Consider the following 13,553-nt stretch of genomic DNA (forward strand, 5'->3'; position numbering starts at 1 on the left):
TAGGGGGACTTTACATTCACTTGTTAATTTTTAGTTACCGCTTTATATCTATTTATTTAGCCTGTTTTTCTACCATTCTCTCTTGGAGATAAGCCTTTATTTGCAGGAGAAAACACTTAATATTTACTCCAATCTCTCACTTTGTAGATGATTGCTCTTCTGGTCCCACAGTTCAAACATTAATATGTCAGCTTCCCTTTACAGCTGATGGCCACTGGGTGGCTCCACTGGACCAGCTAGCTAAGGAGGCTTCCCTCAGAGTTGAGTTGTAGCTGGAGAGGGCAATACTCATTTATTTCCCCACAAAAATGTTTTCATGATACCATCTTGTCAAAGCTGCAGACGGCAGTTGCTCCGTGTATTTAAGATGGAGTGTAATCCAAAAGGAACAGAAACTAAACTGAATAATATGTCAATCTCTTTTTAAGCAGTAGAATGTCCTGGATGCTCGACTGAAAGAATACAGTCATACTGAACCTGCAGCTTATATCCTGTCAATTATAAAAAGCTAAAACAATATAAGACATTATGACTAACATAAAACCACAAATAACAATTGTCAAGGCACCACATGCTCTGAGGCAGTCACTTGGAGGACATGAGTCTGAGGGACATGTCATCGCAGAGCCTGGTCACAGCAGCGGATATCCCAGTTCCAAGGACAGGAAGACTGCTCTTCCTCTACCAACCCCCTCAGACACTGACATATACGCATATAAACAGCTCACTCTGTGGCATTGTTAATGGCAAAACCATCCACTGCTCCCACATTTTTTTAGCCAGAGTCCTAATGCCATGTTCTCTTTGATCATTGTCCTTGTACAAAATGTTCAAATGCCCCGGTTCTCTCTGGGGAGTATATATATCTGCTGCTGTGTAGAAATAAATAAACAAAGATGCCCAGAGTGAGATGGAAAAATGAGACTTCATATCAAAATACTAATTTCACCCTTTGAACTGAGCCCCTCTGGTTTCTTATCAGTCCCATGATAGCCTCGTTTCCCCGCCAAATTAGTCAATGTTCTCCCCCATCCTCATTTCCTTGTGTTTTCTGAAAGCAGAGCTGTTTTCCATCAAAAGGTCAGGGGCCAATCCTCCGTCATTCCTGCTTCTAAAACAGATCCTCGGCAATTCTGTCTTGCCCTTTGCCTTATTATTTCACAGCTCAGTGTTTTTGCTGAGTAGTTGAGTGGTGCTGTTTTATTGGTGATGATGAATGTAGCGTGGTCTGTGTCTTACCTCAGACTGGGGTTAGTTGTAGTTTGTTTTTCTTTTTTTTAATCATGGAAATCAATATAAAACCAGCTCATCTGTTTTGAATTTTGAAGTATGTGAAGGTGGAGTGGAGAAAGTGCTCAGTGAGGGTGTAAAGTGTTGTGGAGTGGGCAGCATACCCTGACTCCTCTAATCTATCCAAATAAACACTCTTCCACCCTCCCCCAGGTTTCAGGGGTTATCACAGGAACCCTCCACTGCTCCCCTGCCCACCACCAGCAGCAGTCTTTAACACAGCCCAGCCTGCTCTCTGTGCATTCACATTAGAGGCAACACAGGATACACACTCACACACACATACACTCGTAACCACTCACGCACTCAATCATATCTCAGACTGGAGTCAGAGTGAGGAAACAGAATGCCAGGGAAGGAAGCTGTGAAGCCGGTGGGAAAGCAGAATTTGCTTCAAGTCTACAAGGCTCTTTTCTGACCCACTCAGAGGATCTGAGGGAGAAGTTTAGATTCCTAACAGCAGGAAAGTATCTGATGACCTGATCGTTTCTTTTCTTTCTTAATTTTTTTTTTTCATTTGGAAAGAGGCCAGAAAACAGAAGGTGATTTTAGATTCCTTTAAGCCGTACGAACTCAACCTAACTTGGAAACCACCTTCCAGAGAAGACATACATCAGGAGGAAATTCTTGAAATTCTCTTCGTCTCCGACCTCTCACCGCTCCTCAGGTCTCTCAGGGTCCCATCATCTGCTGCCACCATCAAACTGTAAGAGGACACATCATCAGGTTTTACCTCACAGTGAGTACAAAACAGGTTTTTAAATTAAAACTATGTTGAAAAGAGTCAGTGACCCTGTTGAAAGGGTTAATTTTACTTAAAAGAATGAAGTACAAACATCTAATAAAACATCCTGAATATGTTTCTTGACAATATGTTTTCGGTGATTATGGAGATTAATTAATTTCGATGGGGTTGATCCAATCTGGACACAAGAAGCCTGTATTGATGATGTCATCAAAAGGCAAGTGTTGGAGCTCCTGTGATGTGGATTGTGTCTTTACGGAGCATCACAAACAGTGAGCTGATGATGGGGAGGGGGAGGTAATTTGCTTAAAATGCTGTTGGCAGGATAAAAATATAAGAGTGCTTGTACAACCCATGTGTTCACATGGCATAAGAACAGTACCTGTAAGCACGCTTGACCACAGAGGAAATGGTGGAACTTGTCATTGTCACGTGGAAAAGATCAGGTCTGTAGAGAGCGTCAGAGTTTATCAAATACCAGTGAAATGAGATAAGGTGAGGGGATCAAAGCTCACGCCGCCATCAATGTGAAAACAAAGTTGTAGCACAACATTTGTTCTTTGAAAATCAAAGTCATAGCTTTGCTCTGACACTCAGATCAGTGATTAGTAGGACTTTTTTCCAGCTGATCCGGGCTCATTGTTCTGGGTGGTGGTTATCCTGCAGTTTGGAGGTGGGGTCAGTGGAGCCCATTTCCTTGCACTTAGAGCTGTGCAGTTATCTTTGTTGACTTTCCACACCTTTCACCACATTATTTAAGGAGACCATTTCTTAATGGATTTATAGTCTTTAGCTTTTCATGTTTTTAGTGGATAGACAGAAGGAATCAGGAGATGCAGGGAGCGGAAGATTTTTAGTGCAAGAGCAAAACAGACAAACTATTTAATAGATGTTCAGACTTTTAAAGTACTTACCACACTCTGATGAACACTCATCATCTCAATATTGTGAAACAAAAATTCAGCTTTTCCCAAAAGGTAAACATTTTGTCCTGATAGTAGCGTTAACTATAATACATCAGTATAATCCAGAATATTGAGGAGGTTCATTTATGACATGATGTGGACATGGACTGTGATTCTTTCCTGCAGTAGAGACAAACAAGATGAGTCTGTCACGGAACGGGACGCTGGAGAAGACGGTATCTGAGCAGGGCCACTCTGAGCCACGCTCCCTCTCCAGAGCGGGGTCAGGGGTCGTGGTGCCGCCTCCATACTCACCGGGCGGAAGCGATGCTGCTGAAACTCCCCTGGAGTTGAGGGGCTCTCTGGACTGCTGGGCATGCTCTGTGCTGGTCACTGCCCAGAATCTGATCATCGCACTGATCAACGCTCTGCTGGCCAGCGTCGTGTTCGGCACCATCCTCACCCCGGCTCTCACTATGCTCACATTCGGCTTCCTCTGCCACTCCACGGTAAAGGTCTCCTGTGGATCTGATGTGTTTGACTGACAGAAATGAGAGAGGGTGCAGGTTTAAAAGCAGGTCATAGAGGTCATACATGATGGTCTCTAAAGTTAATATACAAGAAATACTTTGTGCAACCAGGAAAAGATATAGACTGTCAATCAAACCGCCACCAATTAACGACTTCAGGAGAAAGAAGGTGTTTTTCCAGAGATCTGATACTGTTTTCCAAGATCTTCCCCCAGCTTCATTTTAATTTTTTGCAGCTGTGACTAAGCTGCTCCTGGCTTCCTTTATGCAGTGCATTGTGGGACTATAATGTTCACTAACAGCACACTCAAAAATCCAGCAGATTTAGTGCGTAGTGATTTTTCCATTTACTTAATCATTCACTTTTCCAATGGGGCCACGACATAAACAAACCCTCCATAGAATTGTGTGTGCTATGGAACCAGGGCACAGGATGGGACTTAAAAAGAGGACATAGTGAAGAGCTAGGGATAGTTTTGTGTGTGTGTGTGTGTGTGTGTGTGTGTGTGTGTGTGTGTGTCCACTCGTTGATTATTTGTATCCATGCCTCCTCCTGCTCTCCAGGTGCAGCCCCACGGGACGTCTCTGTACTGCTCAGACATTCTGGATGACGGCGGCTGCGTGGCTCTGCTGGTCGTGGGTTTCCTGCTGCTCGCCCCTCTGCTGGTCCTGGCGCTGGCTGCCTACTGTCGCCTGGCCCGACACCTCCAGCTGGGCATGTGTTTCATTCCCTACAGCCGGGCCGTCTACAAGAACCTGCCTGCCTCACGCCAACGGGGGGGTCGAGGAGGAGGCTGCTGTGGGCAGCAGGGAGGCTCAGAGAGGGAGAGGAAGGGCAGTGTATGGGTGTAGGAGAGGAGAGGAGGGTTGTACAGGGTTGTATCCATGTTTAATGTCTAGACTTGGGTTGTTTGAGACTGGCTCTTTTTTTTTTTTAAGGAAATTTTCATTGTATTTCCTTTTCTACAGCCATTGTAAAAATCCATCATATTTCATCTTTTATATTGATTGTTTGGAAGTCTATATTGTTCTTTTATACTAGTCCATGTATTTTTATACCTTTTTACAATAAAGTGTTGCTCGTCCTACAAGCTGAATTTGTGATTCATATAATTTTGCAGAGGGAACATGATGGAGTGTGAAATGAGCCGATTTCATTTAAGAGAGATGAGGGAGAAGTTCAGAGACGTATAAAATACACTGAGTAGAATCATCTCATTATTTAAAGTCATATCATTATTTTAAGTGTGTGGATTTTCTTTGGATTGTAGAATTATGTGATGAGATTCATCAGCCATGTGCAAAGGAACATCATGGTTACTGTTATTTTACTATCTCTGCAGGTGTCAAACATGTTGCCTATTCTCATTAAAACTCTAACAATTACATAGTTAGAGATATATAATATATATATAATCATTAATGACTTGTTTTTTGAATCTACTAAGCTACTAACTAAATCTGTCAGATAACTGCAGTAAAGTAAACAGTATAATATGTCCTGTCCAATTGTAGTAGAGCAGAGGTATAAAGTATCATAAAGAGGAAATACTCAAGTAAAGTAAAAGTACCTCAAAACTGTATTCAAGTGCAGTACCTGAATAAATGTACCAGCTACTTCTACCTCTGCACTCTGTTAGCAGAGGTATAATAGTTTCATTCTTTTTTAAACATCATAGACCAACTTATACTTGGTGTGAGTTCAGATACGTATTAATGTACTTTCTCATCAATCTGTGAAAAATGAATAACACATTTCAAGTCAAACCACACAATTGGTTCTAGAAGGGAAATGACTCTAAACGAAGAATTTTGAATTTATTTTGGACCTTCATCTACCTCTACTGGTGCTTTTAGGAATTGCAACCACATCTTTTTGCTCCTAAAACAGAAACACAGTGTAAATTCTGATTGTAAATTTACACCATTAAGCAAAACAAAGAGTCTTAATTTCAAATGTACTTCGTGTAAAATATCTCCAGTGTAATAGAAACTTTATTTTGTAAACTGTATCTAGAAATGACATTAGATATTAAGCACTATTCAATGCATATTTATGTTCAGTTGTTATGTTGTCATGTCACATCATGTCATACGTGCTTGTTCACGAGATACACAGTGTAATATTACACACTGTGATGATATTGACAAGTGAATACACATTACAGTTTGTCACACTCCTGTTTAGAAAACTGAACATTCAACGAATAAATTGTAATTTGTTCACATTGTTTTGTCAGTGTGGACCATAGGAAGATTCATTCATTTATTTAATCACTTCTTCAACTAATTATTTCTTTTCAAAATTGGCTCAGAGCTGGTCCCAGATCAGCCTGGACAGGTCACAAGGTCACGGCAGATACTAAATCATGAGCAGCTTTGGAAGCAAGAGTGAATTTTTTGATTACAATCTAATAACAGTGTCAGAACATTTTGGACATTTTACCCTGTAATACTGTAATCTACTCATTTCACTCTGGACATTCCAGGGTCATTAATCTCTATGTCAGGCTTGACATCTTAATTGTAGACCACATGACTAATGGCCAATTTATGTCACAGTGTTTTAAATCTACACGTGAAAGGATTATTGAAAGATTAGCTCAAGTGCTATTACCCTTCAAATCCACTTGGTGGAGACAGAGACATAGTTCTCGCAGTTGGAGTGAGAGAGCAACAGCTGAAAATGTGTAAATAATTATGCAGTGAAACCATGTGAAAGAGATATAAAACCTTTATTCATATATAAATTACAAACATAAGGTTTGGCGGGTGTTCGAATAAAACAGCATTTTTGTATATCTTTAAAATGTTGGATAAACATGACGTTATGTCTTACTGCAGTATTGTGCTTCAATAGATATGTACTTCACATTGTAAATCCTGGATTTGTGTGTCTGATATGTCGTCTTCATTTTTAGGCCTGGACAGATGTGTGAGGTTAACAGGGTTGGTTCTGGACATTCATTATTAATTTGTGATGTGGGGCTTTGTAGGGAGCTGTGAATGCACCGGGTTCCAGGGTGCCACGTCCGTCTTCATTCACTTGACCCATGATAATGTAGCTGACACCTGTCAGAAGAAAAATGACACAGAGGTTGATCGGTGTTAAACGAATGATCTGTTGTGTGAGTGAACGTGCGATTTGAAAAGTCCGTACCTCTTCGGAGCAGCGGGCACTTCTTGCACTGTGACACCAGCTTCACCGACATGGTTTCTCCCACTTGTGTGATGGTGAGTCGACCTGCCTTGTAGGCTTTAATAAGGGAGACGCTAACAAGGAGAGTGCCACGGGGCCCAGGGGCCAGGGAGGTCACCTTCCCAGTTATCACTGGAAACAGGAAGCTCAGTCAGAACACAACACCTGATTGGTTACTTGTTGCGTAGGTGAACAGTAGGAAACTTACCAAATTCACTGGCACAGAAACTAGTCTTGATCGTTCCATCTCTTTTACAGGCTTTGGCACACAGAGGATTTTGAGGGACTAAAAACATAAAGAACACACAAATAGTAAATTAGACACAGAAACCTTCTGTTCATGGACACACACACACACACACACAAACACACGACTTCACTTACCAGGCCTCTTTCCATTTGGCCTTGTGACTGCCACTCTCCTGTCCTGACCTGTGGTGTCCTGTCCGCGACCTCTCGTAGGCTTGACTGGTCTGGGTCTCCTGGTGGGCTCAGGAGGTGACACTTCCTTGGGGTTGGGGGCAAGTGGTTGTACAGCGGGTCTGACTGGCAGTTTTGGGGGGGTGGACCTCGTACCGGCTCCTGAGTCGACGGCTGTGATCTGAGAACCACTAGGGACGCTTGTATAGTGGGCGAGGAATCCATCAGATGTCACACTGAGGTCAGACACGAACTGGACCAGCAGCACATTGCCACTGGTAATAATGGGTCTGCACAGGAGACAGGAAATGGAAGAGGTTTAAAGTTATGAATAGACAATTTAAAATTACTTTAATGGCAAACAAACAGCCTTAAAAACATCTGTCACTCACTGCGGGGCCTGATCGCCACAGTATTTTCCAATCAGCCGTGAATCATCTTTCTCTCCACCGTTAAAGAATGCCACGTAGTCAAAGCGACAGTAGGTGTCAGACTCCAAGAGGAATTTATCAAACTTCACCTGGATTACCTGGTACCCAAACAGAAACATCAAGTGATCATCGAAGAGCGGTCCTCCTTGTTGGATGTGAAGACTTTGCAAAATGAAATGTGTGTGTGCTGGGAGTGAGTGTGCGGCCGACCATTTCAGGCTCCACCGTGATAAGCCAGGAGCAGCTGGTTCCTGGTGGGTATTTCTTGTCAGGCCAGTTGGGCGTCATGATCTCTCCCTGGGCTTTGGTTATCTTCCCCCCGCAGAACTGCTGGTCTGAAATATGTTGTACAAACTCCATGAGGATGAGGAGAGAAGTGAACAGTAAATTGTTATCTTCTAAGGTGTATGCAAAGTATTATTTATTTGTGTTCAATAACTCGTTGATTTTTTGACTGTTGAGGTGGGAATTGGTTCCTTGTCGATCATATGTTACACCAGTCACACTTGTTAAAGATATTAGTTACACAGCTGCTACACTTGATCTTGTAATTGTCTTCATAAGGGAGATTCATTGTGCAGGTGGTGTGATCTGGAAAAAGTGGAAAGTAAATCCCATTTTCTTCTGTACTGCAAACACTACAGTGATCTAGGATTAGGATTGTCACCTGTTCATGAAGAGGCTCAACAAAAAACCCTGAAATATTCTGTGCCACATCAGAGAACATTTATCAACGGTTAATACTTTTTAACTAATGCTTTATTAGTAGTTGATGAATAATTTACTGATCAGTTAATTATCCATTAATAAGAACATATTTTGGGTTGTCCTGTTTGGCTGCTAGTTATCTTCCTATTTGATGCTAATGGTGTTATAAATGTTAGTAAGACATTAATAAACATGTCATATGTCAGATCTTCTTCGGTCTTTCACCAGGTGTTAAATGACCACATGGTCCAATCGGTACAAAAAAGATTTGACATATGAAGCTTTTGGTAAATGACTTGTTAAAGAAACAGATCATCATTTTTGGGACTATTTCTTTCAGCATAAGAAAAACATTAGTTAAAATTTATAAACCTTCATAAATGCTTCCTTATCGTTGTCTCAGAGGCAAGGAGAGAAAAACAGGATGAACTATTTAGTTGGTCTTTACTTTGATTGAAGCTCCAATTACATATCCTGTGTTTGCAACTAAGAATTTTGTTGTGGGCATGAAGATCTGAAAATTATTTGATTAAATAAATTAATATATAATTATGAGAAATTATGTGAGTTGCTTTCTTTTTGAAGTATCATTTAAAAATGTACATGAAGCCTGTGCAGACATGTTTCTATGGATGACATGATATCAAAGAGAAAAAACTTCTTCATCATCACACTAAACTGTGATCACGTACCATCCACATATGGTTTGGCTCCACTGAAATAGGCCACAAATCCTCTGCCCTGCGTCTCTGCATCAGACGCCATCTCTAACATCATGGTGTTCGTGGTAGAAATAAGAGCACCGGGCCGGAAAGTTCCACAAAATCGACCCAATTTTTGCACCAAGTTAGAATGGCCATTGTAAACATCCAGATAGTCGTAGCGACACTGTGAGTCAGCCTCCAGGTCAAAAATGCGGAAGGAGAGCATGACCACATTTCCCTCAGGGACCTGGAAACAAGATTGTACATGAGTCAGACGCTGAGAGACTGAGCGAGGAGGGAGTCAGTATGTCGACACGCAGCAGGGTCAGTGACTCACAGTGATACGCCAGGTGCATTTGCTGTTAGGTTTGTAGAAGCTTGGGAACCCTTCACTGCCAACAAACCCTGAGTCTGCCACCAGGTCGCCTCCACAGTAAAACACAGGCCTGTGATGAAGGAGACAGAAGTGAGGATATCACGGGAAAGTGCTGAAGACAGTGTAGGTCTGTGAAACAACAGAACTGCATCAATACAAGTCTACTGAGACTCTCTCAACTCCCACAGATACAAGCATTTTGAATGACTTAGCAGATTGTCTCTACTACTGGCTTTGAGGCCTTAACCTTATTTTGAAAAGTCAGTTGCTGATACTGATTGTTGTATGGAGCCTAAAAGTGATCAATATTAAATATTTACAAAGTAATGAATGAATTGTGTAAAATATATTATAGACATAAACAATAGTTTGTGGGAAAACTGTTAGAACATTTTAGAACTCAATTCATTTTTCTTCTTGTTTTCATAACAACAGAGTTTTATAGCAGTTTATTTTAGCTAACTGGCTCTGGGTTGTTGTGAAGCTGGTTCATGATAAGAAGCAAAGTCAACAGACAGTGTTAACGGCAGCTGCTAACGCTAGCTTGTGTTACTTCGGCTATGTTTTGATTCTAAAGATGTTTATCAGACAAACATATGTAAGTCTGTTAAAAGCAACAGGAAATGACCGACTGTCTTTCTCTGTGGTCACTCTAAACAATAGGAGCTAGCTTACACTGCTAACACTATTCACTTTGATTCTGAGTAATAAACCAAGCTCCCAACCCCTTAGCTAGTTAGCCAGCTAGCTAGGTAGGTTATGGTATGTGCAGCCATGTCAAGCTAAGCCTTAAAAGCTGAAGGTTTAGGCTGTGTACTGTTTATTTCCAGTAGCAGCTTATTTATTATAACTGCATGTAAAGGTACGGGTTGTGGTTCAGGTGAAGTTTTTCCAGAGTTGAATAGAAAACATTTAGCAATACATTATTAATACTATACATATATAATATACATAATATACTAAAATCGACTTCTCCTGGTACTATCCAAACCATCCAGATGTTTTAAGCAGTGGTTCCCACAGTGGTTCTGTATGGATGGGCCGAGGATGTCACAAGATTTGTTCATTCCCTCTCATCGTTGTATATTGTGATGATGCTTCACCACATTAAAAAATGAGGTTAGTTTTAGTTGAGCTACATCTTCATGCCTCCGTCACTGGAATCGCCACATTAAAACCCTGTTAAATATGAAGTTATGCCACAACTCACAACTGATGATTGTCATAGTATCGGTGGTGCTGACACGCTGCTGTGATAACAAAAACCATCACCATGGACGGGTGCCATGGTTTAACTGTGTTATGGAACTGCTGCTTTAAAGTCATAAAAAAGAAGAAGCATGGACAAAAAAGAGCTGTAGCTCAGTTTCTCAGATGAAGCTGACAAGCACATTTTACAGCTGACAGACTTTTCCAACCTCACAGTCACTTCGTGTAATAAATTCTGCTGCTTTCCTAACACTGACAGAGCTCACTGAATGTCAACGGTCATTTCACAGAGGGGAAAATTTCCTATTTCAGGCTGTTGCCAACAGGCATACATTAGCGCCCTTTGTGTACTTTAGTGGGCCAACAAGAATAAGGCTGTTATTATGATTTTTTTCATGTTGTTGCATTTTATAGCCTGTTTGTGGAGTGGGGAGTTATTTTAGGGTCAACTGTGAAAATGTCACATTTCATAAAAATTGAGAAAGTTAGAAAAACGTGTTCTTCATTTGAAAAAGTAAACATATATTGTAGGTAGACAAAAACAACAATCAGGACAACTGCCTTGATGCACTGGGAAAATAGTTTCTCCCTAAATAATAGCTCAGCTAGCAGGACCCCAACAAAGTCAGACGCCTTGCTGATCAGAGCCAAGATGTCCAGAGCCAGAGCCAAGTCGCTCAGATTCGACCCCACAGGCAGAGCCAAAAGCATTAACATCTGCGGCGGCTCAGCCACTGAAAACTCAGTGTGCCTCACATCATGAGCCAAAAACCAACAGGACAACTCTGTGCCCAATCACACAGAGCTCTGGAAAGAATTTACTTACACAGGCAGGAAGGAATTCAGAGTATTTCTCATTCTAAAGTCGAAGCCTCTTTCAGCAATTAGTCCATTTTTGTTAAAACTGTGATCGTATTCTCACTTACAACATCAACATCAATGAAGACTATAATTCATGTCAAGAAGACGCTGTCCAGGACACATCTGACACACACATTCTTCACACACTGCCCCCTCACCTGGTGTAATTCGTCTGCTGAGCCTTCGTCCATCCTAAACTCAGAGACAGGAACAAGGACAGACCCCAGATGCAGCCCACACACACCATGATGCCGCGTGCACACAAAGCAAAGAAGACGAGTGTAGAAAAGGGAGATGGTTGCAGGAGGCAAGAGGTGAAAGACAAGGGGGAAAGAGGAGGCTGCTAATGCAGGATGGGCGGAGGGAATGAATGAGTGGGGAGGAATCGGAGGGGGAGAGAGTTCGAGAATGGATAAAGAGACAGACAGATGCTTAAAGGACAACAGCAGAGAGAAAGACCCATGAGGGGGGGATGACGTGAGTGGGAAGGGCGGGAGGAGAAGGCTTTAATTAGAGCCAGATGTTTATTCCAGAAGAACCCTGGTTTCAACATAACAGAGGGGGCATCTAGGAAAAGAAGGCAGAGGGGAGACGCATCAGAAGCTGAGGCTTTGTGGACGTTCAGAGAGGAGCAGAAGTTTCTGGATCTTCACATGGTGGAAACTTAAGGTGAAAGAAGCTTGACAGGGATGGCCATTAACTAAAGTCAGTGCTGTGTGTCTGGATGATCACTGGGTGCACAGGTGGGAGCACAGCCTGAGGCTCTATGGGTTGTAACACTCAACAAGTAGGCCCATAAATCTTTACATTCCACAACATGTGAGATCTTTATTTTACAACAAAATAATTTCTTAAACAAAGTTACTAAGTTCAGTCATCTAGTTTAAACTAAAACAAACAGGATCTAAAAGGACCTCCACAATAAAATCTCATAAAACAAATGACCTCTTTCCTCTCACCATATTTCCCTAAGCCCCAGGGGCTCCTTTGGCTCCATAACATCTGAGCCTGAGAGCGTCTGTTTGCCCCACAATCCAGGCAAAAATAACACTCTCAAAGGGGGAGTATTCTTTCTGTGTTAAGATTAGCTGATGAGCGAACCCTCTGGCCTACATTACTGAGGCCTGTGGAGGGGATGCTGTTTCAATAAAGCTATAAAATCAGCCATTTTTACCAACAGCACAGCTGCAACACCTTGATCAAAGTCAGGAGCGAGCAGGATGGACAGCCTGTAAAAGCAGAGTTTCCACAGAGAGATTGTGTTTCCAGTTGCATGTGGTACATGACTTCAGCTCAGTGTGAGTTTTTAGTTTTCAGTGTCAGCAGCCTGCCTGCAATAGTTTTGGTGCCACAGGTACAGACTTGAGGACTCTGACAGTTTTGGTGCTCATGCAGAGCTGGAGAGATGAACACCGCCTGTCCTGCTGTGCTGTGTTTGTGTTAACCCAAAATCTTGATAAGAGGCAGCAGAAGCAGGAATGCAAGGACGTGCAGAGTCTGCTGGGGGGCGGACGGTGTCTGAGTGTGCGCAACTCTGCAGCTATTGCCATTATGTGTGGGAGTAACGGTGACCTTTACACTTAGCAGGAATCCAAGCCGAGGGTGAAGGTTTCTGCAACAACTGACGAATCCTTCGAGCTGAATGAACATTCCTTTTGGAGAGTCAGAGGGACTTACAGTGGGGGGGTATATGACTGGTGAGAGGGGTAGATGGATGGATAAAAAGAGAAGGAGTTGGATGAATCAGAAAAATGGAAAACAAACGTAAAATGATCTGACAGAAAGGCAGTCTAACAAAGTGAGAAGTTGTTTTTGAATGCATCCTGAAGTGAGGTCATGTTCCTGCGTCCCTGAGCCAACACATGACTGTATTATTACTCTACACACTCCCTCTGAAAAGTAGTCTCCTATTATGTCCAAGACAATCTCTGAAATTTATACAAACACTGTTTCATGTGACACACTCCTCTGGAGCGAGGGCAACAGAAAAACAAACCTGTGCAGTCGCGTAAAGAAGGTGACAGACCCACCCTGATGATTTCATAACAATCATCCAGCTGTCCTCTGTAATTGTGGTCCCTCTCAAATTTACTGTCCACAGTTTAAAAAAACATCAATCTTCCAATGATGCAGGGCAGTACAGTTGGCCAAATTTCACATGGTCTCAGCAATAAA

General features: G+C 42.1%; 2 protein-coding genes across 2 annotated transcripts; one reads left to right on the forward strand and one right to left on the reverse strand.

The window, feature by feature from the left end:
- The first annotated feature begins 1,502 nt into the window (after positions 1–1,502).
- On the forward strand, positions 1,503–5,689 carry LOC111222244 (transmembrane protein 88-like). Its single transcript, XM_022745898.1, has 3 exons — positions 1,503–2,029; positions 3,127–3,449; positions 4,035–5,689. Exons 2-3 carry the CDS (start codon positions 3,141–3,143, stop codon positions 4,320–4,322), a joined length of 597 nt encoding a protein of 198 aa, XP_022601619.1. The 5' UTR covers positions 1,503–2,029; positions 3,127–3,140; the 3' UTR covers positions 4,323–5,689.
- Positions 5,690–6,186: 497 nt separating this feature from the next.
- LOC111222216 (procollagen C-endopeptidase enhancer 2-like) lies at positions 6,187–11,773 on the reverse strand. Its single transcript, XM_022745850.1, has 9 exons — positions 11,537–11,773; positions 9,270–9,378; positions 8,921–9,179; positions 7,731–7,855; positions 7,482–7,618; positions 7,054–7,379; positions 6,878–6,955; positions 6,631–6,801; positions 6,187–6,542 (listed from the first exon to the last, which is right to left on the reverse strand). The coding sequence occupies exons 1-9, from the start codon at positions 11,623–11,625 to the stop codon at positions 6,412–6,414; spliced, it is 1,425 nt and encodes a 474-aa protein (XP_022601571.1). The 5' UTR covers positions 11,626–11,773; the 3' UTR covers positions 6,187–6,411.
- Between the last annotated feature and the right edge of the window lie 1,780 nt (positions 11,774–13,553).

Source organism: Seriola dumerili, unplaced genomic scaffold (genome assembly GCF_002260705.1).
Source record: "Seriola dumerili isolate Sdu_G_001 unplaced genomic scaffold, Sdu_1.0 BDQW01000091.1, whole genome shotgun sequence".
In the NCBI taxonomy this organism is placed as follows: Eukaryota; Metazoa; Chordata; class Actinopteri; order Carangiformes; family Carangidae; genus Seriola; species Seriola dumerili.

Bases quoted from the DNA above. Each gene is read 5' to 3' on its own strand.
- LOC111222244 (XM_022745898.1), top strand. From the start codon at position 3,141: ATGAGTCTGTCACGGAACGGGACGCTGGAGAAGACGGTATCTGAGCAG. The intron at 3,450-4,034 runs GTAAAGGTCTCC...CCTGCTCTCCAG, and splicing joins GCTTCCTCTGCCACTCCACG to GTGCAGCCCCACGGGACGTC.
- LOC111222216 (XM_022745850.1), bottom strand. From the start codon at position 11,625: ATGGTGTGTGTGGGCTGCATCTGGGGTCTGTCCTTGTTCCTGTCTCTG. The intron at 9,379-11,536 runs GTGAGGGGGCAG...CCTTCATCACAG, and splicing joins CAGCAGACGAATTACACCAG to GCCTGTGTTTTACTGTGGAG. The intron at 7,856-8,920 runs GTACGTGATCAC...AACATATTTCAG, and splicing joins AGCCAAACCATATGTGGATG to ACCAGCAGTTCTGCGGGGGG.